Raw genomic sequence first — 26,488 nt, 5'->3', positions numbered from 1 at the left:
CCAAAAAAAAAACTTATAAGGAGGGAGAGTCTTGTGGGTAGTGGAATGCATCTCCCTATCTCCCATAAATTATTAAATTATACTTTGTGTATTGCAACAACAAAAAGGACCCCCACCCCACCTGCACATTGATTACACATGTGGGCTGCTTTGGTCTTGCCAAACTTTGTGCTGCGATATTCGGTTCCAAGTTCCAACTTTTGTTACAAGGGAATCAGGCTGTTGATCCTCTAAAAAGGAACACCATGAGCAATATAAATTATGGAGTTTGTCTTGTAATCGATGTGCGTAGGGAGACAGGATTTGAAAGGAGGGCTATTATAATGTCTTAGTTTATTCGGCATTTCGTACACTTTTAACCAGCCTAAAACAAAATGTGTCTTCATATTTCCCAAGTGGAAATATATTCATGTCCAACAACAACAACAACAAAACAACAACAACAACAACAACAACAACAACAACAACAACAACAACAACAACAACAACAAAGCACAGCAGCTCCAGCTATTGGGATTGAACGATTCAACCAGCCCTTTTACTTGGCTTCTAATATATCCTTCTTTCAATTAGACTCTACTCTCAAGTCAATTGCAAAAACGAAAAACTGTTTACGAACTATTAAGTTCCACCATCTATATAATCGAATAGACTGCCAATACTGAATACCGTTAGATTATGTGGCCCAGCATATCCTAAGATAACCGACCCAAGAACTTTTTTTTTTTTGACAGCCTTCCACTTCTTCAGTTAAACAAATACAGGGGATCTTGCAGTTGGTTTAAACTTAATTTTTAACAAATTAAGTTGCAGTATCTATATCAACTTTTTTCATCGATAAAAAAGAAAGGTAAAAAAAATTAAAAGAAAAGAAAGAGGAAAGAAACTGCATGTAAAGCTGCAATTCAATAAATAGCAAAGATTTGCTGGAGGCGTAACTTATAATTTTGTTTACGGGCATAGAGAAAGCATCGCATTTATTTCGTAGAGGAGACGTCAAGCTTGTTTTGAATTAAGCTCGTTGTAGGGAATTAATTCTGTGTGCGGAGTTGTTACTAGTGTGTCCTCCACTTTACCCGTTACGAACCAATATGGTGGTCATATTAAGCATAGCAAAAATCCACTCAATACTCGATTCCTGCACCAACCCGAGATATGTGTAACAAGATCCCTTGCCAGATGACACGGTGGACCAAAGATCTTGAGGCACCTTGGGACTTGGTACCTATGTTCTTATCGGCTATCTTTGCTTTTCCTTGTTAACCAATAGTTGCAAACCGAGGAAAAAAATATTCACGATTAAGCAAGCTTTAAGAAATACATGTGCTCATGTATGAAAGAAAAAGAAAAAAAAATATCGTGATATTTATATCCTATGGTTTTCAGATCACGGCTTCAAAAGTGTTAAGTTTTATGTCTCACATCTTAAGGCGAAAAGAATGACAGACAAATTCAAAGACATTAAAAGTACGTAGGAGGACACCAAGTTCTAACGAACATTATTTCCCATGAATTTATTAAAAAATTAAGAGGTGAAAACATATCCATCCCCTTCTTTACAATCGACGAAGAAGCATGACTATATCACTCGCCACATACTGGACTCATCTTCCTTTACAATAGAACAGGCGGTTATACTCGCCAAGATAGTGTAATAATTAAATAGTGATCAAGAACATGGCAAATAATAATTCTAATTACAGAGAGTTGGTAATGATCAGCTCAAGCTATTGATAAAAGTCAAATCATAAATGGAGGAAGAACGGTATATGTAGAAAGTCTATATTTGCTAGTATAATTGATTTGACCAACATATGAACTAAAAAGTTTCTGTCCAAATAAAATGATGATACATATTCTTTTACCCCCAAGTACCAATTGAAAATGTAAAAGGCACACTGTAGAAGTGCCATCATCCCAAGGAACTCAACGAGTTAGTCATGAAAGAATGGCTGCCAATTATCTATCAGTAACACTTATCCTAACCTCCAATAGGTTTGAACTGATAAATACATAGGCATATATATGTCGATCTGTATAAATTTCACTGAACTCCAAACCATGAAAGACTGAAGCTGGAAGAGGACATGTAGTTGCCTACCAAGAACAAAACAAGCACCAGTAGGCTTGACAAAAGGATCCATGTCCACATATGCGTCTTCCTCTTACCCCTGTTTCTTAGGGGCAAAGGAACAGGTTGTATCCTATTGAGCTGCTTCACTGCTACCACAGATCGTGAGCGCCGCTTTGATGAACCTGATGTCACCAGAACATCAGTTTCCTGAGTTACTTCAGATGAATTGCTGTCAGTAACTACAGCAGTTTGATTCTTGGCATTTCCATTTGTAGCGTCAGTCGCATCAGCAGCTTTCTTTTTATCCTTCTTTGCTCTCCTCTGCATGTTTTCACATATACATTGTTAAGCAAAATGTGTTTATGAAGCTTACAATGATATTCACGCTGCATACTCTTTGCTGGAAGGAGATTGTTATTGTAATAAGAAATTTAAAAGTTTCTAGTTCACAAAGCAAGCAAACAGAAGGCTTACCTTATCTCTTATCTCAGCTTCTTTCTGCGCTATGTATTCAGCTCTCTCCTTGGCCTTTTCAGCTTTTCGCTTCTTCCTGTCTTCAGCCTCTTTCGCTTTGGCCTTCTGCTCCAGTCTACAGCGCTCTTTCTCAGCTGCAGCCTTTTCCATTCTCAATTCCTCTTCTCTCACCATCTCCTCTGCATTCTTAGCAAGCCCCTCCTCTTTTTTACTTGTTTTCTCTTTCTCAGCATAGTCTACCTCCTCCATGACAAACAATGTAGCTGTCGCTCGTTCTTTTGAAGCAGATTTAGGTTTTCCTGATTTGGCAGGGTGACTAGTTTGTGCCGGGGGCAAGATGGGAAAGGGATCCTTCACAGTAGATGAAGGCTGACTAGTTTGTTCTGGTGATAAGATGGGAAATGAATCCTTTTCAGTAGATGCTGTGAGTGGACCTGACTTTTCCGGTTTCTGTTCGGGAGCTACAGACAACAAAGTGACAACTGACATATGCGAAGGACTGCTTGATGCTTTATAAATGTTGCTATGTAGAACGGGTGGTTTCTCATCTGGGCCAAGTAATCTTCCGTCCAATGTGCCCAATCTCCTCAATGTGCTATTCTTGTTAGATTCAACATACTGCTGGCGGAATTCCTGATTTTTGTTTAATAATTCCATAATTTTCTCCACCTGTAGACGGGAGAAACTTTAGAACTCAAATGCTGTGCAACTTTTGATCTTGTTATGCCAAAAGAAATGGATGCTCACCTGGCTATCACAATGCAGTTGTAGTCCCTCCATGTCTCGTGAAGATAAATAGTTTGCTGCAGCTTTCTTGTCATCCTTGTACATGAAAAAATACTTGTTCTGCAAGAATAACAATTAACTAGTAAATTTAACCATCAAATAATGCAAATCCCCACATCCTCTCTAAAGGATGTAGCTATGACATAGCATGTCCATGTATGCAAATTTATTAACTACTTTACTCTTTACATGAATGGAAGTGGCTGTGCTAGTTTAAAATCAAATTAGATTCCTCTTCTGCTTGGCTGGTGAATATAGGGTCCATTGGAATATAGCATGTTGTGTGCTTGATAAAATACCTAAGGGGTTTTTGAGCCAAGAGTTTCTTAATGACATTTCATGAATTTCACTTCACTATTGCACGGGCAAATCAGTGCACTGGGAGATGCACAAGGGCTAATTAACCCAAAATTGCAATCACTTCAAGATTCATGACATTAAAGCAAATGAACGCATTGGTTCCTGCCTAATAATTCATACAACAGTTGGGTTAAAAAAAAAAACCTAAAACAATTTATATTCCATAAAAGTTTTAACCATGGTCGTGCGTGAGTAGGCTGGTGATAACCATCTGCATGTGATATGCCACTGATGATGCTTCAAACTAAAAATTGTTAAAATGACGGTATTCAGCAACTATTTTATATTTTAAATATTTATATATCATGTAGAAGCTACAATGTTCTCATCATATTGCTATATGCACTGTTAGCAGAGTTTCCAAATATCAAATGGCAATCACGAAGGCTTTTTAAAAACCTTTAGCACTGTATTTGTTCATCCTCTTAATTAATATTGTATAAAGTCCATAAATTGAATGTTTCTGCCGGCTAATCTGCAAACTATGTAAATTTCATTAAGACTTTTAAAGACCTTCCAAAGAAATTGCACATTTGTTTTGTTGGTTTGTCAAATCCAACTTCAACACTGTTATAATTAGTAAGACAATAAAACATATCCAGGTTTACCACGAACCAGGAAATGTCTTCTTAATTGGTACTCTGAACTCTGAAGTGCTACTCCACCACATGCTTGTTAGTTCTTACACATCAAATTTCATGCATATTACTCACCTAAATATGCGTCAACTGATAAGACAGACCAAAGCAAAACATATTCAACTAGATGTCTATCAAGGTTCTGTTCCAGAGATGCAGTAACAAAACGAAGTAAAGAAAAATAGTGTAATAATTTTCGAAAAGTTTAGTGATGGGATTATCTCAGAGATTTCATGGTAGTATTTGCCTGATGAATCTTTTCTACATAATTGTCAATAAAAAGTGTTAAATTCTGATAATTTTCATTACATTTTTAAAATATCATAATTGCCACTGAAACTGTTTGATTCTTTCGGAATTGCCATTAAAATTAATTTTTGAAGGGATACTTATAGAATATTTCTAACTGGTGGTTGTTAAAGTTAACAAATGCATTTAACCCAAAACACTTGTCTTTCTTGAAGTTGTGTGTGGAATGTTTATCGCTGATTTTTTTTCTTCCACAAAACAACAAAGATTTTCTTTTTCTTGTTATGTGATAGCGAATAACATTATATAGTTTTAGTATCATTTTAAACAATTTATACAAAAGTAATTGGTCTTTTTACAATTTATATTAAATTTTAACCATGATAGTTAGATTTAAATGATGGAATGCTATCTTTTAGAAATCTCAATGATTTCAGTGGCAATTAGGATATTTTGAAAATTGTAGTGGTAATTAATAAATTATGATATTTAAAAAAGTTTTTAGTGGCAAGAATGTAAAAATTCGTTACTAAATTACATATTTGCACACCAATAAATCATGTAATAATAGTCAGATCAGTTCTACTTCTATCTAGACCTAATTTCAACAAATGTATATTGATTGAAAAGACAATCTGAACAGATAAAGGCTAGTAACATTCAAAAGTGACATCCAAAGGAATTCCATGTCATTAACGTAAATCAGTCATAATAAGGTAGAAAAAAATTATTGTGTTTTTCAATTTAACTTATTTGACACACATACCCAGCATGAGTATCAGCATTTCTCATTCAAGATACTATTAGTAGGTTGTGAGAATGTTCATCATTTCTTTGATGCAACCTCAAACAGTCATCAATGCATGATCAGTAATATATCAACTATGTTGGTACTGCATGACAAGTATTGGATACTAAAAAAGAAATTGATACTCAAGTATTGAATAAGATGTGACTATTGCATTTGCAAAAACTTTTGGGCCCGAATCATTTAAGTTGGAAGAAACCCTTTCAGTGGTTAAAACTATCTTGTTTTGAATGTCTTCTGTTTTTCAATTTAACTTATTTGACACACATATCCAGCATGAGTATCAGCATTTCTCATTCGAGATACTATAAGTAGGTTGTGAGAATGTAGATCATTTCTTTGATACAATTTCAAACAGCCAATATATCAACTGTGTTGAAACTGTATCTCAAGTATTAAATACTAAAAAAGAAATATATTAGCTAATGCTCCCTGACAACATTCATGACTAACTATATCCAGCCCTTTGGATAGAAGTTCAAATATGGGAATGAGTGATCCATCTAACCAAGCTAACAATCAGGATCTCGACATAATAATTAGAAGAAAAAGAGTACATCGCAACAAGAGGAACACAAAATCTGAGAACTAAGAAGATAACGCACCTTTTTAGTTGTTTCACTTTTTAAATCACGCCAATGCACGTATGCCTTTTGACGAACTTCATTAGCAGCATTAAATTGTTCCCTTAAGTTATTAAGAACCCGTTGTTCATCATCATAGTTTTTCTGAGCCACCTTTGTTTTCTCTTCGGCTTGTCCTAGGTACCCCCCAAGGATATCTAATTCCTTCCTCAAAGTCTGAAGATGATAAAAATTATGTCATATGTATAAGTCCAAAAATATCTGAGTTGAAAATAACCATCGATGCATATAACAAGTACCCCAAGACGTTCATATATTTGGTCTCTTTGATCAAAAGCCTCATCAATTTCTGCTTTGGAGCCCATATTGGACGACAATTTCTTACGCTCAGCTTTCAAATCTTTAATCTCCTGAATCCACAGCTTTTCTTGCTTCAATGACATAGTTTCATGCTGTAAGCTGCGCTCCTTTAGCACAATCTAAACAAACAAAAAACAAACACATACTAAGATGAAGCACAAAAACTAACTGTTTACGTTTACAGCAGTGAAAAAAAAAACCTCTTACCATTTCGTCAATTTCTTCAATTGAGGATACTTTATTTAACTTGTAAATTATTGACTGGATAGAACTAATTTCCTGCTTCTTAGCATTATATCTAGCCCTTGCAGCTCTCTCATCCACTCTTGCAGCGTCTAAGTTGTTCCGATAACCACCAGAAACTACCTAAAATATGAGTTCCAAAATCAAGTTAAACAACATAGCCAAAAAATAAAATAAAGAAATAGAAGATTCAGAAGAACATAAAGAGAATAGGAAGTATCGCCACCTTTTGCTTCTGAATTGCCACGTGAACAGAGTCCCTCTTTTCGGTCTTCTCATCCACTTCTAACTGAGCATGCTGAATCTTGGCCCAGATTTCATCATCGGTGAATTTTGGGACTCTAATAATATAGCAAAATTTCCGTTTCAACAATTGTTTGTCTACTTTGTCTCCATCTAAAGATAAACTACTAGGTTCCTCAGGTGTGCTTTGTACTCCATCAGCCACTTTAACTTCTGTGTTCATAATGTTTTTGTCGTCATCCTTATTTGAGGCTTCAACACCTCCTAAAGTTTTGGCCGTATGTTTGTCGATTTCTGTATGGTCATTTCCAGCGTGGGATCCTGAATCCATTATAGGAACATTATAAATAGCTTTGTCTTTATCGGTCTCCACGATGCTATCAGAATCTTTAACTTCCAAAGCGGTGTCCTCATTAGCACAAACAGATAGAGTATCTCCAACTTCAATGCTTGCAGTCTGATCTTCAAAAGAGTTCGAAGATTCATTTAGAGGTCTCAATTCCGCATCCTCACTGAATTGATTTGATAGATGAGACTCTTTCACCGCAAAGGAAGGAGCTTCAACTTCAGTTTCTGAGGAACAATTATCATGCTCAGGAGATCTATTCCTAATTTCTTCAACTTGCTTGGCATCAACAGTGCAGTCCACTTCTTTCACCAGTTCCTCTTGACTGCCATGAGACACATCCAAGTTCTCGGAAGTTTCTGAAGGACCACCATTACCATTTGTTTCTAAATGCAGACAGCCAACATCATCAGCTGACTTACCTTCTTTACCAATCTCCAAGAGATCGCTGCTGCTTTCAGCTTTGTCAGCCATGCAGATGGAGCTCGCTCCACAACTCTCGGGAGATTCATCACCATGTCCTGCATGCAGATGGGCTCCAATTTCGTCTTCTGAAACTGTCACATTCTTGCCAGAGTATTCGTCCTGTCTATCAACTATGTTCAAGGACCCTAACTCATCCTGCCTAACTGGAAGTGATTCAGGTCCCAGGTCTTCCGCAACTCCACTCTCAGGCATCTGCAGCCTATCGACTTCAACCGTTGATTGGAACTGAGATTGACAAATAATCTCTGCAATCTCGTTCTCAGACTCCTGTCTGGATTCAACTTGGGCAGGCGAATCTAATCCTAAGTCATCCTTGATCTCTGCTTCCAGTGTGTCTTCATCATGCTTGTCTTCTACATGAGCATCTGCTGGTTCAGATTGATCGTGCTCTTCAGCCTCTACAGATGCTGTGCAGGTTTCATTTTTCTTCTCAACCAGAGTGGCAGATGCTTCTGCTCGATCATCACTCTCCGTTAGAGCTGATTCCGATCCTGGCTGGTAATCTACCTCCATAATAGCAGTTTCCTGCCCACGCTTGTCTTGTGCCTCATCAACTGACCTCAGTTCCACTTGATCACCACTCTCTTTATCTTTACCCAGATTTTCTGGCTCCTGCATATCATCAGCAATTGATTCTACTTTCATTTTGTCACTAGCCTGCACTGCAATTTCCGGCAAACCTTCTACTCCAGCAGCCTCCCCGATATCCACTTGCTTGTCATCTCCCGATTCAACAAATGAATCTAATTCCTCTCCCTTGTCAGCCTTACCGTCTACAGCGCTAGCCTCACCATTGTCGTCTTCTGGGTAACTCTCACTACATTCCAAGCTTACTTCCCTATTCACCTCTTCCTCTTTCTTTTCCTCGCCTAATTCACTCTTCTCTGCGTTCAACTCACAATCTTTCTCACCTTCTTCCAATCCAGCATTGGTTTCATCTTGCCAATTCGCAACAGGAACAACACCCTCTACATGACCATGCTCATTATCCAAGCCTTGGTCGACTTCCACCACAACCCCCTCCCCTTCGCTAGATTCCTGATCTCCGTCGACTTCTTCCCCGGCAACAGAACTTGCATGCAACACCGGCGCATCGCCTTCATCGCCACCCATCGATGGATCTACCTTCCCACCTAGATCAATATCCTTATCCGAGAAATCGGACGAGTCTCCATTAACAATGACAAAGGAACCCCCGATTTCCTCTTCCTCCTCCTCCCCCAACTTAGCCGCAACGCCATCTACCTCCCTCAGATCCCCGTCCGAATTCAACACATTAGCCTCCCTTCCCTCGAATTCGACCTCCGAAGGCTCACCTCCGCCGCTGCACTCGTTCGAATCCGGCGACATTGCTCTTTCAGAGATCAAGAACCGATCCTGGAAGCAAAATGTCCGACTGAGACCGAGCAGAAATCCTTCCAAATCTGAAGAAATCGACTAAACAGAGCACGATCCTTGGAAATATAAGGAAAAATTACGCTTAATCTCGGATTGCGCCCCCCTCAGCGGCGATCCCAATTTCCGGATCTGGAACCGCCAGATCAAGAGAGCCACCACCGCTGTGATCTCCACTCTCTGTCTGTCTCTCGGGATTTAATCTAGAGTCCCGTCGAGAAGAAAAGAGATAGAGATTAGATTATTGAGAAGAAGAAAGACTACAATTAATTCGTCAAAAAGAATAGGGAAGGATGGGACGTAGGAGTTTGAACGAGGTACCCGTTAATTAGCAAATTACTCAAGACAGTTTCGGCGCTATTTTGCCATCTTAAGTAGTTTCGGCAGCGACCCTGGTGGCGGTGGATCCGGTCACCGACATTTTCTCGGATGCCTCTTGAAGAAAATAAGATGATGACACGTAGTACCACCAAATGTCTCGTGGCCCTCTGATGATGAGCTCTTGTGATGATGTTGCGTGAGCCGTCAAGAACAGCCGTTCCCATCTGTTATCGCGATATCGCTGGTCCGATATAAGTAGTCCGGTATAAATTATAATAGATGCATGTCATAGACTATCAGCCATTTTTATTTTTATTTTCTCATTATGTCACACTACTTGAAGGCATTTAATTATTAACTTTCTATATGGTACCAATATGAGAGATATATTCAAGTGGCACTACCTAATTTTGAAACTAAGAGGCTCTTCTTCATCTTTGCACTCAAAAGTTTTATCTGCAGCAAGAAATAAGTCAATTAATTAATTAATTAAAATAGTCATTTTGCTAGCTGGCTGCTGGCCATATTTATTATTTGCGTGCAAAAGTGGATTAGGCCAGCTTCAACTGCTTCTGACCTTCTGCCTGTCCAGACCATGGCCTTCAAAAAAAAGTATATCACAAAAGTAATGAACAAATAACCTCAAAATATACTCTTTACGTTTTTATGCCTCTGAATTATAATTTAAATTCGTATAATTTGGACCTTCAACTTCTCACGAGGACTTCTCCCTTTAAACTTTACTCTTAATTTGAACGATTCCATATATAGTTTAGTTAGTTAGTTATATTGCACGTAACGCGGATCACCGGCATCGTTGACCCAGAGCATTCAAGCCTACCTTGCTTCAAAAGTCATGCATCTACTTATGAGCCTTTACCTAAGCTTTACTTTTTTATTTAATTCTTCTCAGCATGTGAGTGGGGTCAAGGCTCTAGAGTGTATATATATATATATACATACTTTATCCGATATAGCAAATAAAACTATATAGACGTTACAATGCGAGTGATCCCATGTGATAGGTATCGATGAAAGGAGGATATAGCACTGTCGATATTCCTGTTGCATATGCTGAGATGCTATTGTCTAGTAAGTAGTGTCATAAAGTGGGAATTGCAATTCCCATTTATATATAGAGAGAGTAGAGACTGGAGGGCCATCAAGTTACAGCGTAATTTGTTTGATACTCCCTCTTTTTACAAGAATGTAAAGCTACCAGGAAACAAATAGCTCCAAGACGAACAAAATTACTAATTAAACATCAGTGGGATGGTTGTTTAAGCTTTCTCCAAAGTAGCACGGAAGACAGGCACCACCAAGTATCCTCCCTTTTTATATATTAGGCATCACAAGTATCGGATTGAAGCTGTTTACTGGAGGCCCAATCTCCAGAGCCCAAGGTGTTGGGCCCTGATCGGCAGCCAGTTGTATCAAAATCACAATAAAAATAAAAAAGACCTATTTATTTTATTCACTATCATATATCAGGATCAAAGTTACATGCACGTTTCATTTATTAGGCACTATACTAAATAAAAATCTAGTCTTTCATATCATATTTTAGTAATTTAAATCCCGGCCGTCGTCTTTCTCCAGAGGCTTAAGCATCCAATATGTGATCCCCATCGCCACCCACCCTCCTACCAACACCCTCACCGCCGACACACATGCCGGCGATCCCCCGAGACGAGCCCCAACTCCTCCGAAAGCCGCCAACGCCGCCGACGCCACGATGACGAGCGCCAAAATCCTAACGTGGTACTCCTTCACAAAATAACCCGGCAATAGCGGCACCAACGACCCCGCAACGAACGCAAACCCGGAAGCAGCAGCCGCCTTCACCGGATTCGGTGATGTCTTTGGTGTCGGTGCCGTCTTCGCTTCTCCGCCGGCTATTTCGATGTCTCTTTGTGTTGAAACCGAGACAAATTCGCCTACAGCCATGCTGAATGCACCTGCGACAGCGCCGGCTGCGCCGGAGATGATAGTAGAGCGGTGGTCTTGCTTCGCGGCGCCGACGCCGAGCATTAGGGAAGTGGTGGAGAGAAGGCCATCGCTTGCTCCGAGAATGGCTGCTCGGAGCCACTGAGATCTCTGGGCTCTTGTTGTTTCCTTCTCTTCATTGGTAGGCTCGTGAGTTATTGAGATGGGAGTGTGGTTTGCCATGGCACACCACGCTTTGTGAGCTATAAGGAATATATATATATATATATATATATATATATATATATATATATATATATATATATATATATATATATATTAGTTTGAAATATATAGAGCAAGCTTTTAGTAATCTTAGAAGTTCACGTGCATATATATATAGAGAGAAAGAGGAAAGTGGTGGAAGCGGTTGAGGTGCTTAGGAGTTTACGTGAGAGGAGATGATGCCAAATTTGCAACAGATGAGGTCTAAGGTTTTGCTTTGTTTAATAATTGATACGATCATCTTTCGTTTTCGTTGAGAAAGTTTAATGACTTTCAGCTTAAAGTTGGAGATCGGAGGAATCATTTGCTCAATGAGGAAATTGAAGGAATCATTAAGTTATACGGGCTGACTGTATATACTATATCAGAATTTAGGCACTTGGATCTTGGATCTTAGTCAATAGAATGTACACTACGGAAATTTGTTTGATTACCTTGTTTTAAGATTAATGTTGTGAAGGTGCAATTAATAGATTTGTGTCAAACTTGATTCATATCAAAGTTTCCAACTTTCCATCAATCTGATAATTAGTGAAAGAATTCTAACAGCGTTCGCTAGATCAAGTCAGGTCCCAAAAGTTACAAGTTGATTTAATGAACAGTCAATAGATTGAGAACTTAAAGCATGCAGTTGGTTCTACTGCCAATACATCCCCAGCTGAAAATTTTAATGAATGGATGCATCAAAGGCTTTATTTAGATTTCCTCTAATATCTTATTAATAATTAGCTTACACAAAGTCCGGCCAATAAAAAATTAATAGAAAAACATCATTCTATCTCTGATTGGATATACTCTACAATGATTGGAAATATTATTTTTTAGAATCACGTTAACATGATGCTGTAACATTGAGTACTAACCAATCACATGGACATGTTAGAAATATGATGAGATGAAACCCAAAAGTGATGAGTGTTGTGCTCATGCTTTATGTGTTAGTGACTAGGTAGTATTGGAGCTAACCAACTCAAATTTAAGCATTTATTTTAAATACTCGTCACTAGACACAACCAGAGATCTATCTCACTTGACCCAGGCTGCGTTCTCTACAATTTGGAGAGTGAACATAGCATAATCTTAAGCTTAGATCGTTACAATCCTTGACAGAGAAACATATGTGAAGCAAGCAAGCATAGAGAAGAGACACCAATCCAATATGTGTAGGATTAAGAGAAAAGGAATTTTTTTTTATGAAATTGTTTATTTATTTTTTTTTGTTGAATGGACGGCTGGGATGGAAGGATCAGTCATCGTAGACGAGGCACTCGTCGGTGTCGGGGTTTTGGTTGCAGAAGGGCTCGAGGGGATCGGCGTCGCTTTCGGCGATGCGGCGGCGGAGATCAGCTTTGGCCTGGCTCACCTCCTCCACCTCGTCCCACGCAACCCTGCACCCCTCCGATCCCTTGGCCTCCTCCCCGTCGCACGCCTCCATCGCCTCCGCCACCTTCTTCTCGATCATCTCTGACAGCGTCTCCTCCCTCATCGCCGTCCCTTTGTACCTCTTCTTCCCCGCCGCCGCCGCGGCCGTCATCGCCGATCCCGATCGCCGCAGCCTATGGAAGGAGATCGAGGCCGTCCCATCTCCCCCTCGGGATCCGTGGAGATCAGATGGAGATCTGGAGGAACGAAAGGGGGAGGAGAAGGAGAGAGACGACGCGATCATCTTTCAACGAGAGAGAAAACCCTAGGTAGTTTACTTGCCCAAGGTATTCAGCAATGACAGAATTCGATTTGGCCCTTTGGTTTTATCGCTTTTCCATCCTTTTTCGGAGACGGCGACTACAAAGTAGTCGTCGCAGTATTTAAACATTTCTTCGTTCCAATTTCCAAAGATGCAGTGAAGTCCAAATAAAATCATGACTAGCTGGGATCAATGTTTTAATGCCCAATATTCTCGCCGTGAGCACACTGAAGTTTCTTTTCATGACTAGGTGAGTTGTAACAACATACTTCGTTGCAATTTGCAAATGAAAAAAGTGGATAGCCTATCAAAAGATAACAACACACCAGATGCAATCGAAAGAGCAAAAGGCATAACTTAAAAAACAAAAGAACAAAATACAAGTAAACAAAACAATATCTTTTCTTCTCTACACATCCCAAATGGCAGCCCAGTCTGCAGGAATCTGCAACAAAAAAGAACAAAAGAAAAAATCGAAGCACAGCCAGAATGTTCAATCATTCGGTTGTTACGGAACTAAGGACCTCAAGAGATGAGCCGTTGTCTATAGATCGAAGATCTAACTCTTCATCTGAGTCGATCACTTCCTCAAAGTCGTAGTAGGGATTCACCTAAAGAGAAGAAATGTATATTATGCCAAAGATTGATCGGACTGTAGATTTTGGATTCATCGGTAATTAAATACTAAACAATTTATCGCAATCAAGAATCACACCTCTCTTTTGATATGCTCGGCAAAAGAACTCAGATTGGGAAGGTAAATACCCTAAAGGTAAAAGAACGTTTATTACCAAAGTTCTTCATTTCATCTCATTAAATCTAACATTCTTTTTTAGTCACCAATCTTTATAACATTAATAATTGATGATAAGGATGACTATACTCTAAACAGGACAGAGAATAAGAATCAATGTGAAAAGAACATCCCCACCACGCTTTAGCAATATACACTCAAAGCATGTGAAATAGCATACCTTAGGCCTTGGTTTTATAGCTTCAAAACTATGGAATTCAGGAGTAGCAAAATCAGGGCGGTGCAACACAATATAGGCACCGCGATTATTGTACCGTCCATCTGTTGCCTGAATGAAAAATTAAAAATCAAATCACATATGTAGGTCGACTGACATACAGATTTTGAAGGATAGAGAAATTGACGAGCTGAATTAGGCGCCAATGTAACTAAGCACTAAAACATGCTGATGACCAAGTATTGGGCTACCCAATTTCATGTTTCCAAGCTTGATCACGGGTAAGCTGGGCCCATGCTTAAGGCTAGCATATTTATAAATTGAGATAAATAAGTAAGACATTATGAATAAAAACTTTGGGCTGAACACAAACTGCTTACAGATCACTTGCTAGACAACCTTGATAAACAATCTGAAGAAAGTTGCAATACAAGATACTTGGTTTATTAACAAGTATCTCATGGAGCTTTTTCACAATATAATAGAAAGATACTCATAAAAATTACCACAAAAAATATGGATATTTAATATTTAACAAGTCAACTACTAATGGAAAAGGTATACTCTCTCTAATTAGTTATGCATATAGCTTTTTGATACTACCTGAAATTGTGGGTAATCTGGAGCACTGAAAAGGGTAATCAATTTTCCAGATTCCACCTGATGATCTATTGTATAGCCATTTTCCATCCCAGCAAGATCATGTCGTTTATCCCGGGCATCAGGGCCTTCATGTGACCTGATAATCAACTTTAGTTCAAAAAACAGAAAGACTTCAGGAAATTTGCAAAACATGGTTATCGCACACTCAGAAGTACAAAACCAATAACATCTAAGGAGCTTACGACATGCACCAAAATTATTCATGATAATCTCTTAACAGTGTGAAATTGTTGCTATTCATTAACAATAATGAAGCTAATTGAAAAATCACATCATGATGAGTTACTCTATAACAGATGCCCTGTCAAAAGTGCACCTTGTACACTGTAGAAAAGCAGATGCCTCATTTGCATAACCCAAAATAAGTTGGTTACATTTCTGGTAACATGTTGAAAAAAAAAAAGCCATTTAACTGAACCACCTCAATCAGATGAACCCAAAAGTTTGGCCCACAGTTCCATTTTTCATGCTTGGACCAAACTGGGCCTGCTTTCAGATCTCGTTTAAGCAGGTGCTGGATTAAGGTGCACATGATGAAACCTTATTGACCCTGATTCAGAGTCCGGCCAATTAAACACACAAACAAATAGTTGGTATCATGTTGCATATATTTAAGCAAATTTAAAACACAAGGCTGTGACGTGATAAAAGTAGGAAAAGTTAGAAGATTTAAATCACATATTCTTTTTAAAGTGGATTAGTGGAATAGTACTATAGTACTAGACTTTCATGATCCTCCTTCCATATGCCAAAATTTACTATACCTACCAGACAATTTGCAAAGCTAGAATGTGACAAATTATCTGAAGTCTATTCTATGAAAATACGAGTGAATGAAGAAACATCAATACAGTCGTATGTTGTGTATTGCTGTCAATGGAACTACCAATAAGATAACTGGTACTGGCCACTATCAATCACATATTTCAAGAGCTAGTTATATGATTAGATAATGATGAAGATACCTTGAATCCATTGTTCTTTAGAAAGTCTTCACTGCAATCAGGACCCCATAACAAACCAATCCCTCTCTCATTATTTGGAGAAAGACCTTGATTTGATGAGGGGTCAGACCATAGCACATCACCAGGAATTAAGTTAAAGCCCTCCCATGGAGGGTCAAGTACTGTCCGCCTCGCTTTGGACAACTCGTCCAAGGAACCGAGTTTGAGAACACTTGTGTCCACAGCAGTAGTGACCGCTTTTCGACCTCTCTTGCTTTTTGATCTTTTTGATGGAGGAGTGGTTATGCTGCGAAAAAGCCCTCCATGTGCAGTATATACAGAGCCTGCTATAATGGAGGCCAAGGGAAGACCTTCAAAACATCTTAAACACTTTCGATAAACTTGTGGGCCTTGATCTCCATATTTAACCATTACCTCTTTTTCAAATCCATATACTGATGTGCAGTACTTGGACTCATGATTACCGCGAAGTAGAAATACACGATGTGGCAGAAAAACCTATGGGGGTCAAATGGAATAGGTATAAAGAGACATTAGCAGATCATCCAGTGAAATAAGAGTAGACCAAAATAAGCATCATCTTGTGTCCCTATTGTCCAATACTGTGTATTTTCAGGAATGGTTGAGTTTCTAGATAATAATGTCGCTGCATAATACATTCTCAACATAGCAAACCCAAAATAAGGGGAAAATATGACCATTCAAATACTACTAATGATTCGAAAGGCAAAGCTCTTAACACAAAGTATACAAATATAAGTATATTATTGCCAAACAGTATCTCTTTTAATCTCATTCAACAGGAAAGAACAACAAAAGGCTAAATTCCCTTTTCTCACAATTAAAAGATCGAGGCCTCCAAAGAATTTACAATCTTTCCAAACCATTGCCATAGATTAAGAGCAAAAGAAGAGTTTGTTCCAAGTTCCAACAAGCAAAAGATATACACGATCCCTTCTCTGAAATAGCAAATGAAAAAAAAAAAAATAAGCGGACAAATATAAGCATTAAAAGTCTCCTAATGAATCAATATAAAAAACAATAGAAAAAATTGTCTCAAGGACTAGTTTTTCAAGCCAGTATACAGGGAAGGGAATAAAAATGTCAGATTTCCATTCACGGCAGAAGAAATTAATAATTTGCAGCATGCCAAGAAAACACCGAAACAGTTCACAATATAATGTAACCTTGCCACAAATTGAAAGCGGAATTGAACAAGAAGACATAAAGAAGACCAAACAAACCTTCCAAGCTAAGAGGAGGAGAAAAGTCTCGAGCCCCCATGCTCCCCGATCGACATAATCCCCATTAAAGACGAAGAATCGACTCTCCGACGGAAACCCGGTATCCTCCAGCAAGAAGATCACGTCGTGCAGCTGCCCGTGCACGTCCCCGACGACGACGACGCTTTGCGTCTCGTCCTCGTCCGGCTGAATCCGCACGCAGTTCGGCTCCTTGTGGAGGACGTTAGAGGCGGCGAGCACGAGGCGGTGGAGGACAGGGAAGGGGAGGACGGATGGTATTTCGGACGGCTGGAGATTCCTCGAGGCCCATTCGAAGGCGGCGGTGAGATCGGCGATCCACGCTCGAGTGAGGGAATCGTTCGACGGCCAGGATACTGGGATCTGAGGTGCCGCTGTGGGATCCGCCATGGGAGATATAGGAGAAAGAAGGAGGTGAGACGAGATGAGGATTCGGAGAAGACGACGCAGGGGAGATCTATGCGTGTGGTAGATTATTGGGTGTCGTTGCCGACGACGATGCCCTAAGTTTACACCTGTCTTTTTAGTATTTTCAATTAATTCTCTATATTTTAAATAAGATATTAGAAATACATCTTATTTAAAATACATATCTGAACGCGAACCCGCCCCGAATAAGCCTAGCCCATTCAAAATCCACACGCGATTTGAGGATTAATAAATGAATTGAAGATAATCTGCATCTTTTCTTTTTGTGCAGGATTTGTTTTAAGTTTATGTAGCTTCGTTGTTGCGGTCAAAATCCCCGTCCGTCATTAATGCCATCAGTTTAGCTAGTAAAAATTGTAACACTAGCATAGCTACAAAATGCGAGCCATTTGGATGCAATTACGCCAACAGGGCTTGGTGTGAACAAGTAAGATCGCATAAATTGACATTATTAATACACGACACCAGATTTCATTGTTAAAAAAATAAAAAAGGCTACCAACTTGACAAAATACAAGTATAACACGGCTTCAATATTTTTCATCAATTTATTGTTATATCTTATCAGCTAGGCGAAGTTTACCAGCCAAAAGTTTGAACAAGTATAAAAACGAAACACTGTTGTCCTTGATGTCAGGCGCCGCGCAGGACGGGTGCACCAAAAACTTCCCCAAGACACACACAAAGCATAACAAATCCTTCGACCCCTCAAATCCATGAGCCTCCGCTCCAAATTCTTCTCCCTCCTCAAAAAAGCCCGTTCCCTCACCGGTGCCGCCACCATCACCACAACCGCCGCCACCTCAACAGCCTCCGCCGCCCCCATGGAAGATGGCGCCGCCGCCGCTGCCTCCACATCCCTCCGCACACGTCTCTGCATTATCGGCAGTGGCCCAGCCGCCCACACAGCCGCCATCTACGCCGCCCGCGCTGAGCTCAAACCCGTCCTCTTCGAGGGCTGGATGGCCAACGACATCGCCGCCGGAGGCCAGCTAACCACCACCACCGATGTCGAAAACTTCCCCGGCTTCCCCGAGGGCATCCTCGGATACGAGCTCATGGATCGGTGCCGCGCCCAATCGGTCCGCTTCGGGACCCAAATCTTCTCTGAGACCATCACATCCGTTGACTTCTCCTCCCGCCCCTTCCGCGTCGCCTCGGATTCTACAGTCGTTGAGGCCGACGCCGTCGTCGTCGCCACCGGCGCCGTTGCCCGCCGCCTCCACTTCACCGGATCCCAAGTCTTCTGGAACCGCGGTATCTCGGCTTGCGCCGTATGCGATGGCGCCGCTCCGATCTTTCGCAACCGCCCCATCGCCGTCATCGGCGGCGGAGATTCGGCCATGGAGGAGGCCAACTTCCTCACCAAGTACGGTTCTAAGGTCTACATCGTCCACCGCCGCGATGTATTCCGCGCTTCCAAGATCATGCAGGCGAGGGCGATTGGAAACCCTAAAATCGAAGTCTTGTGGAATTCTGAGGTAGTGGAGGCGTATGGAGAAGGGGAGACGGGACCCTTGGCTGGGGTTAAGGTTAAGAATGTCGTTACCGGGGAGATATCGGATCTTAAGGTGTCAGGTCTCTTCTTTGCCATTGGGCACGAACCGGCGACCAAGTTTCTCGGCGGGCAGCTGGAGCTTGATGCCGATGGGTACGTTGCCACGAAGCCGGGCTCCTCGCATACCAGTGTTAAAGGGGTGTTTGCCGCCGGGGATGTGCAGGATAAGAAATATCGGCAGGCTATTACCGCTGCTGGATCAGGTAATGAATTGGCTCAAGACTTATCCTTCTTTCCAACTTTTTGAAAACACTAGATTCTTTCTTGTGATTCACAAAAGAGCTTATTCTCTTTCGAAACCCAGATACGGTTAGATCTAATTCTAGTAATTTTCTCAAATTAAGCTACTGTATGATCAGTAGAGCCGTATAGAGTAGAAGGAGATGCATGCGGTGAGTTAGTTGCTCAGTTTATACACTAGTGCTGCTCTACTAGTGTATTTACTGAAAACTAGGTATTATTAAGAACATTTTTAACTTTAATTTGAATTCTACAAAAGAGATTGAGATCAAGACTGACATTATGACCCTATTCTCTAAGTTGTTTTAAATGGCTTGCTGTTGTTTGTGTCAATTGTGAGAAAAAGGCAACGGGTGATATTCTTCGCAGAAGGATGTTCTACTTTCATTTATGCTGGTAAACATGTCATGGTTTGAAAGGTGAGGGCAAATAGCAAGAAATGGTTTTAGTCATTTAATTTTTATCTTCTTAATGTTTTAGTTGTTTAGTTCTTGCGACTACGGCGATATTGTCATAAATAGATGCATTTGTGAATTTTGCTTCATGTGCTTGTCTACATTACATTAAGCATTGTTGTGTGATGCCAATCTGCTAGATTCATTAATCAGCGGCTGTCACTTGGATTCTAATTATCAAGCTAATTGTGTTTAATTACTAACCAAAACAAAATACTAAAAGAGTAAAAGCAGGCAAGCGACTTGCTCTGAAACTGTCTTCTTGGTGCCTTGGGTTTTGAACCATGTATATTTTTTGACACTGTTTCTCTGGTTGAAACTTGGGATCGGTAGCCTGAATTTTCTATGTTCATGCAAATAGTCCTATAAAATTGAGAAAGATGACGCCTTTTCACATATTTATTTTTTGATTCATAAGCGAGCTGAAGATTTCACAAGAAGTACGTCTTGTGAGATAATGAATTTATGATCTAAAATTCATGTTCATGGCATTTTGATCAGAATTTCTTTTTTTTTTCTATTGTTTATAGTGATACAACATATAAAAAAGGAGGAATCTTGGTTCTATGTGGATCATGAGCATTGCATGAGTCTTGGAAAGCATATTCATCAAGTCTAATCTCATTATTCTTGGAGATAGCTTTAGATGCACTAAAGTTTGAATGGAGATGCTTTATATCCCATGCTTGGAGTGCTCAGTATGTTTTAGTGGAGTCGAAGCTTAGCTAAGTTGTTGCAATTGGCATGAGTGTCATAGATTCAACATTTGTGAAGAAATATGATGCAAAGTAAAAGAAAAAAGATAACACATTCACAGCCGCCTCAAAATCCTTTGTTAGTGGACTTCATACACCCTCCTCTACTATCAGTTATCACACAAATTAAGATTAAGGGACAAGTTTGTAATATTTTTACTTTCTTATTTTTCCCTTACATCCAATATCTTCTTGAATAATGGACATTCATAAGTTAGTATATCTGCTCTCTGAGTTCATCAACTCCTACTTCTGTACTAACATGCAGCCATCCATTGTGTTGCAGGGTGCATGGCCGCTCTGGATGCTGAACACTACCTGCAGGAGATTGGTGCTCAGGAGGAAAAGGCTGATTGACTATATCTAGAAGCAGTTACCAGCCCACCAAAGATTCGATCAACATTGGCAAAGGCTAATCTTTGACACCCAGTTTGATTCATTGCTTCTAGGAGGTCTTATTTATGAATGGTGAAAGTGTGTTTCTGTTTATTATCAGTACAATTTGGTTTATCATTTGGGTTCAGGTTGATCTGTGCCCGGATACATTGAAACATAAACGTATTGCTATTATCATGGAAAATTTGAGGCTCCTGCAAGTGCAGGACAATTATCATTAAATGCTTAGTCTTCTGTTCAATATTCAACTGCCTGCACAGGTGATCCTACCTGATTGTTATGAACTTCTGGTATCCAGATGAGACCTGAATTTAGCTGTGCTTGGTTATGTTCTTTGTCTGTGAGATAGTGGGAATGAATAGCATCCTAATTAAACCATAAATGGTCACTGAGGGTAGTGGAACACCATGAAGAATTGTGTGTCCTAATAGGATGTCTTTCGTTACACATCTGTGTTATGTTAAATTGCTAATTCAGAAAACAAATCCGAAAATGAATCAATCCATTCCAAATGAACATAATCTCGAATATTATGACTACCAAATCTGTAGACAACGGTGGTGGTGTTATACCTATTCATAGAGGAGACACTAATACAAGAGAACAGGGATCCTGAGAGTCCAGTTGACCACGGCAAATTTAACAGTATTGGTAATTGTTTGGCAGTCGCTATAAACCCACTAGGCGCATGCTAGCCAACGACTCGAACAGTTTCACTATCTTATTTTTCTAAAGACTGAGTAGTTATTCTGTTAATTATTTGCTAAGTTGGATCTTCCTTAAACCCTTTCCAAGATTTGATGGATTATCACAGTCGAACCCTTGTACAGTCCACTGCAAAGGGATCCCATACTGATTCTCATGCATAGAATTACTAGTGTTCATTAATCTATACGATCTGCTGCTTAATAAGTGACGAGAATTAAGATGGGGAGATCGCTTAAAGAAGCTCTAGAACGCAAAACCAACCTATAAAGTCGTGAGTAGGTTTTTTTTTTTTTTTTTTTTTTCTCTTTCGAAAGGAGGTCTGTGAACCGATTTCATTAATTCAAAGAGGGAGTACATATGGCTTCCGGTGCCTCACCCGTCTATAGATCTGAGGACCTAGAGTGAATGGCACATTGCGCCAGAAGATGGGCATAGAGGTTGTTTTGTCTGCTTGTGAACCCTAGTCTTATCTAGGGGGTTTTGGCAAGCAGACGCTTACAATTAAGGACGATATAATGGATTATCCAGTCAGGGTTGGCCATCTGGTCATTGATCCATTTGACCGATAGTTGGCTATTGCTAAAGAGCCACATGTTGTCTAACATAGAGAGTTCGGTCAATCTTGCCAGAATAGCTCGGGTTTCTCTCCACAAAGGACTGGAGCTATGATTAAGAAAAATCGATCTAGTATAGGAAGGTGAATGCGAATTGAGAGTGACGAAGATTCTAAACCTTCACATAACGAGCTCTGCCGAGCTATGTCAACCAAGCCGGCACAATTAACTATGTTGCGAGGATCAAAAGAAATGGGAGGATTCGCAGCCCTGTTCTCGAGATTTTCCGCAGGACGCAGCAGATATGCTGCCACTGAGAATTGCTTAATGTCAACAAATTATTTTGATCACTAGGTTCGTACATTTACTCAATTTAATGTGAGATTCCAGTGGGAATTCAATATTCAAGCAAAGAATATACCATTCATGTCAGAATAAAATGTGGAGTACAGACTATGATGGCAGTGACATAGAAAGCAGTTGGATTTTGTGCCTGGGGAATGACATCCTATTCATACATTTTCTTTTCTTTTCTTTTCTTTTTCAAAGAACACATCAATCCCTTGCGAGTTACTTCAAAACACTGTTTAATTATAATGGAATTTAGATAATCTAGAATGTAGCACGATTCTTTTCAGAATTACAGTGCAAACAAAAGGATCATTCCTTATATTTCCTTCCCAATTTTATCACTCGAAATTATTTCAGTGCAAAAAAGACATACATACTACACAGCTTATGTAAGTAGAAATCTCTCTATAAAAACAGTTGCCGATATACTACTCAAGTCTATTTTAATTGCTTTTAAGCTGATGCATTTTGTTAATGGAAGATCGCAGAGCATTGTTCATGTAAAGATAATAGACATCAGGTAAAGATATGCCATTCTTTATCGATCTATAACCTTTCCCAAATCTCCATATTTCTCCAGCTTGTGAAACTTTTTAAGGTCTAATTGTTTCCGCTCCGTTATATCATTAACATGTGAAGATATACTCACAAAGAAGAGCAGTAACATCACAGCAAATGCTAGATGTAATATAAGCTTCAGAGGTCCAGAATTTCGATATGATCAGCATATCTCTCTGTCAGTATGACGATTATCTACTAACATAAGTCACACAAATTTCCATCTGTTAGGAGAAGATACCACCAGGCAATTCCTGATTAGTGTCAGAAATTCCAGCATATGAAAACAAACAACCAGAGATTGAAATTGTACAGCAAAGTACAACCAGTGATTTCAAAATTTTATTTTGCTGAACAATCTATTTATTCAGACGACTAAGTTGCACTCTAATGCTTATCTAGTTCTGTCTTTCTCTAGGAAATAATGTACTTATGAACAATCAGTAAAGTAAATCCTTTTACATCACAAAAGAAGAATTATATAGATGGCCTAATTGGAGAACTTCATTGGAAGAATTTGCACAACTGCGAACAAGAAAATCATCATAATGTCATAAACACTTCATAAATGTCAGATACTCTCACACACACACAGACTGAAAGAGAGAGAGAGAGAGAGAAGTTATAGAATTGATCAATTTCTAACCCAAGCAACTTGCATCAAATTAACAATCTGATTATTTACTGGGCACACATTCAAGGAAATTTATGAGCGACGAAAGAAAACTAGGCTTCAAGTTTATGGAAGGAAAAATGATACTATTGAGCTGAATAAATAATGTATTGTTGTATTTTGTTTTGATTCTTTGTCTGGGTCTGAGATGATAGTTTCCTCGCTGTTGTTTTTTTCTCTTTCTTTTGGTTGATTTAGTAATGGAATTGAGCTATTACGTAGCTTTTGTCCAACAAAAAAGAAGAAGATTAATTTCAAAAGTTAGGTTCCAAAGTACAACCATCAGGCTGAGGTTTGCTCTTTTTCTATCATTTTTCGCACTGAGAGGAGTTGTTCAACAAAATAGTTTAATTTATCTATCCAATAGGTTTTCTCTAAATCTAAATATCAATATTTTAATTTATAAAATAATGAACTATTAAGCATTTTACTTAAAATGCTGATAAGATAACATTGTTATAAGATCAGTATCTTTTTAAATAAAATATTAATCTTATCAGTATTTTTTAAAATAAAACATTAATTTTATCATCGTTTTTATTTAGATGTTTTAGATAATATTTTATATCTCTTAGTCTATCAAAGTTTTACTTATAAAAGATATTTAACAATTAAGTATTTCAATTGGAAGTACAGTGAAATAAATCTTTTGATATTTAAATTTAGATGTTGGCTATTTTAATAAATAAATATTGAACTAGTTTTCTGAGAAAAAAGAAAAGAAAAAAAAGCAACCTTCTTTCCATAAGTTTGTTTACTCGGAAAAAGGATAGAAAGCAAGTGCAGGGAATCTTGAAGTCTGACATTAATATCTTTATATCTTACGGTCAGTTTTCCTTCCATAATAAATGACACCATAACTGCTTCTCCCCTCCTCTCTCTCTCCCTCTCTCTTGATTCATTTTAGTTCACGAACAAGGCAACAACTCAATCCTATTTTTAATCCGCCCCCCAACCCCAACCTGAAAAATAAAAAGAAAACTAAAACTCTACCCTCTAATCAGTAGAAATCAAGTTGACTGCACTGATCTCAGAGCTTCAGTTACTTAACCCTCTTTTACCCTTCACCATCTTCCCACAAAAATTGAACCTAGGGTATGCGCCCTATATTATGTGGGGGACTAAGAAGTGCAGTGCAGTAGTCCTTTATGACACCCCATTGGCAGGAGTAATGTACGTTAGTACTTCTCTGTGTCTACATGTACAGCAGAACTGAAGCGAACAATAAGATTCCAATACTTCACATGCAAAACACATTAACAGATGAGAGCTCCAAACAAAGAGAAGATATAGAGGAGTACAAAAGAGAAGAGGATCTAGAAATAAGAATCAGAGCATATTGTATAACAGATCTAAATCGAATGAAAAAGGCACTGTCAGAAGCTTAAGAGAAGAGAAAGAATCTGAAAATTGTCTGTGTCACCAGGAAGCTTTGACTCTACTGACCTTGTTGAGCTTGCGAACGTACTCCTTCCATTTTGAGTAACGATGAGAACTTTCCAACACTTGCACTTCATTGTTACACAAAAATCCCAAGTGATTGCTCAAGACTCTGAACTTATTCCCTTGATCTTGTCTTCTTTACCAAGTAATTAAAGATGAGAACTTCTTTAATGTCTTTATCTCTTGAACTTGCAAACAAGAGATCTTCCAAATGGATGCATCAGTTGTAATGCTAATGGCTATAAGGTAGCTCAGAATCCAGAATCAAAAGGGTGGTCGTACACCACCACCCCATCCAAATGCATCCCCTGCAAAAGGATAGCTACCAACATTTGCACCCAAATTATAGAACGGGACGCCGCCGCTGCCGCCTTCTCCTCCACCGCCGCCGCCAATAGTAATCCCAGAAGTCTGTGACGCAGCCGCAGCTCCCGCAGCAGCAGCAGCAGCACTCCCTGGCGCTGCAGCCGCCTCCTCCTCTTCCTCCTCGCCCTCGAGCGGAAGCCTCTCGTACACGGCGTTCGAGAATGACGCCGCCATTAGCACCACCGGACCCGCCGCCACCAACGGACCCACCACGCTCCCCCCGAGCACCTGCCCCTGCCCTCCAGAAAGGAATACGGTCAGCCCACCCGCCCCAGGGGGCGCAGGCGGTGGCAGAATCGTCCCAGTCAACGATAGGATCTCGAACCTTCCCCTCAACGTCGCCACCACGCTCCCCGCAGGCGCAGCACCGGGCTGCCGGAGCGCCACGTTGGCGACGGAGCCGCCGCCGCTGAGGACGCACACCCCGCGCCCACGCCGCGCTGCGTACTCCGTCACGGAGCCGACCACGTCTGCGCCGGCGGACACCTCGAGGACGTGCGACCGGAGCGCGTTGGGGCTGTCGCGGGTGACGATGATGGGGGGCTTGGGCTTGTTCTTGGACCCAGGAGGGCGGCCACGTGGGCGGCGGGTCGGGCCGCCGGATCCGCTTGCCGCGGCAGCGGAGGTGGAAGGCTGGTCCCCTGCGCCGGTGCCGTCGTCATCGGAGGACTTCTTCTCGGAAGAAGGGATGGATGTCTCCGGCGGCGGCGACTGGGATGGTTGGGGTGCGCGGAGGAGGTGGTGGAGGTAGCGAGAGGAGGCTCCTCCCCCGCCTTCCTCCTGTCGCTCCCACCACTTGTTCGCCAGCTTCTTCTTCTTCTTCTTCTTTCTTCTTCTTCTTCTTCTTCTTCTTCTTCTTCTTCTTCTTCTTCTCTTTCC

At 40.1% G+C, this 26,488-nt stretch overlaps 6 protein-coding genes across 9 annotated transcripts; 1 reads left to right on the top strand and 5 right to left on the bottom strand.

Annotated features, from left to right (window-relative positions):
* Nucleotides 1-1,770: 1,770 nt before the first annotated feature.
* LOC140778921 (uncharacterized) lies at nt 1,771-9,528 on the bottom strand. Of its 2 annotated transcripts, none has more exons than XM_073123825.1 (8): nt 9,368-9,528; nt 6,803-9,249; nt 6,541-6,699; nt 6,273-6,452; nt 5,995-6,189; nt 3,296-3,394; nt 2,549-3,217; nt 1,771-2,395 (listed from the first exon to the last, which is right to left on the bottom strand). In XM_073123825.1, exons 2-8 carry the CDS (start codon nt 8,999-9,001, stop codon nt 2,045-2,047), a joined length of 3,852 nt encoding a protein of 1,283 aa, XP_072979926.1. In that variant the 5' UTR covers nt 9,002-9,249; nt 9,368-9,528; the 3' UTR covers nt 1,771-2,044. The 2 variants fall into 2 exon arrangements, with proteins under 2 accessions (XP_072979926.1, XP_072979928.1); XM_073123827.1 differs by having other exon boundaries at nt 6,803-9,028; nt 9,130-9,385.
* Nucleotides 9,529-10,930: 1,402 nt separating this feature from the next.
* Nucleotides 10,931-11,536, bottom strand: LOC140777092 (vacuolar iron transporter homolog 2-like). Its single transcript, XM_073120994.1, has one exon. The coding sequence runs from the start codon at nt 11,534-11,536 to the stop codon at nt 10,931-10,933; it is 606 nt and encodes a 201-aa protein (XP_072977095.1).
* A 1,004-nt stretch (nt 11,537-12,540) lies between these two features.
* LOC140779935 (calvin cycle protein CP12-3, chloroplastic) lies at nt 12,541-13,451 on the bottom strand. Its single transcript, XM_073125280.1, has one exon. The coding sequence runs from the start codon at nt 13,242-13,244 to the stop codon at nt 12,825-12,827; it is 420 nt and encodes a 139-aa protein (XP_072981381.1). The 5' UTR covers nt 13,245-13,451; the 3' UTR covers nt 12,541-12,824.
* Nucleotides 13,452-13,592: 141 nt separating this feature from the next.
* Nucleotides 13,593-17,739, bottom strand: LOC140779933 (serine/threonine-protein phosphatase 7). Of its 3 annotated transcripts, none has more exons than XM_073125277.1 (5): nt 17,106-17,730; nt 15,862-16,359; nt 14,837-14,983; nt 14,237-14,344; nt 13,593-13,873 (listed from the first exon to the last, which is right to left on the bottom strand). In XM_073125277.1, exons 1-5 carry the CDS (start codon nt 17,511-17,513, stop codon nt 13,760-13,762), a joined length of 1,275 nt encoding a protein of 424 aa, XP_072981378.1. In that variant the 5' UTR covers nt 17,514-17,730; the 3' UTR covers nt 13,593-13,759. The 3 variants fall into 3 exon arrangements, 2 of the variants coding, with proteins under 2 accessions (XP_072981378.1, XP_072981379.1); XM_073125278.1 differs by lacking the exon at nt 13,593-13,873 and adding an exon at nt 13,957-14,028 and having other exon boundaries at nt 17,106-17,738; XR_012107414.1 differs by lacking the exon at nt 13,593-13,873 and having other exon boundaries at nt 14,331-14,344; nt 14,837-14,972; nt 17,106-17,739.
* Nucleotides 17,740-18,164: 425 nt separating this feature from the next.
* LOC140779934 (thioredoxin reductase NTRB) lies at nt 18,165-21,197 on the top strand. Its single transcript, XM_073125279.1, has 2 exons — nt 18,165-19,313; nt 20,847-21,197. The coding sequence occupies exons 1-2, from the start codon at nt 18,269-18,271 to the stop codon at nt 20,915-20,917; spliced, it is 1,116 nt and encodes a 371-aa protein (XP_072981380.1). The 5' UTR covers nt 18,165-18,268; the 3' UTR covers nt 20,918-21,197.
* A 3,521-nt stretch (nt 21,198-24,718) lies between these two features.
* On the bottom strand, nt 24,719-26,488 carry LOC140777091 (AT-hook motif nuclear-localized protein 27-like; the record flags this gene model as incomplete). Its single annotated transcript, XM_073120993.1, has 1 exon — nt 24,719-26,488. A coding segment is annotated over one exon (981 nt), but the record flags the coding sequence as incomplete, so codon positions are not given.

Source organism: Typha angustifolia, chromosome 15, assembly GCF_048772165.1.
Source record: "Typha angustifolia cultivar Huaian chromosome 15, ASM4877216v1, whole genome shotgun sequence".
Taxonomy (NCBI): domain Eukaryota; kingdom Viridiplantae; phylum Streptophyta; class Magnoliopsida; order Poales; family Typhaceae; genus Typha; species Typha angustifolia.
The sequence above is the reverse complement of the archived record's forward strand: the minus strand, read 5'-3'. Positions and strand labels throughout refer to the sequence as shown.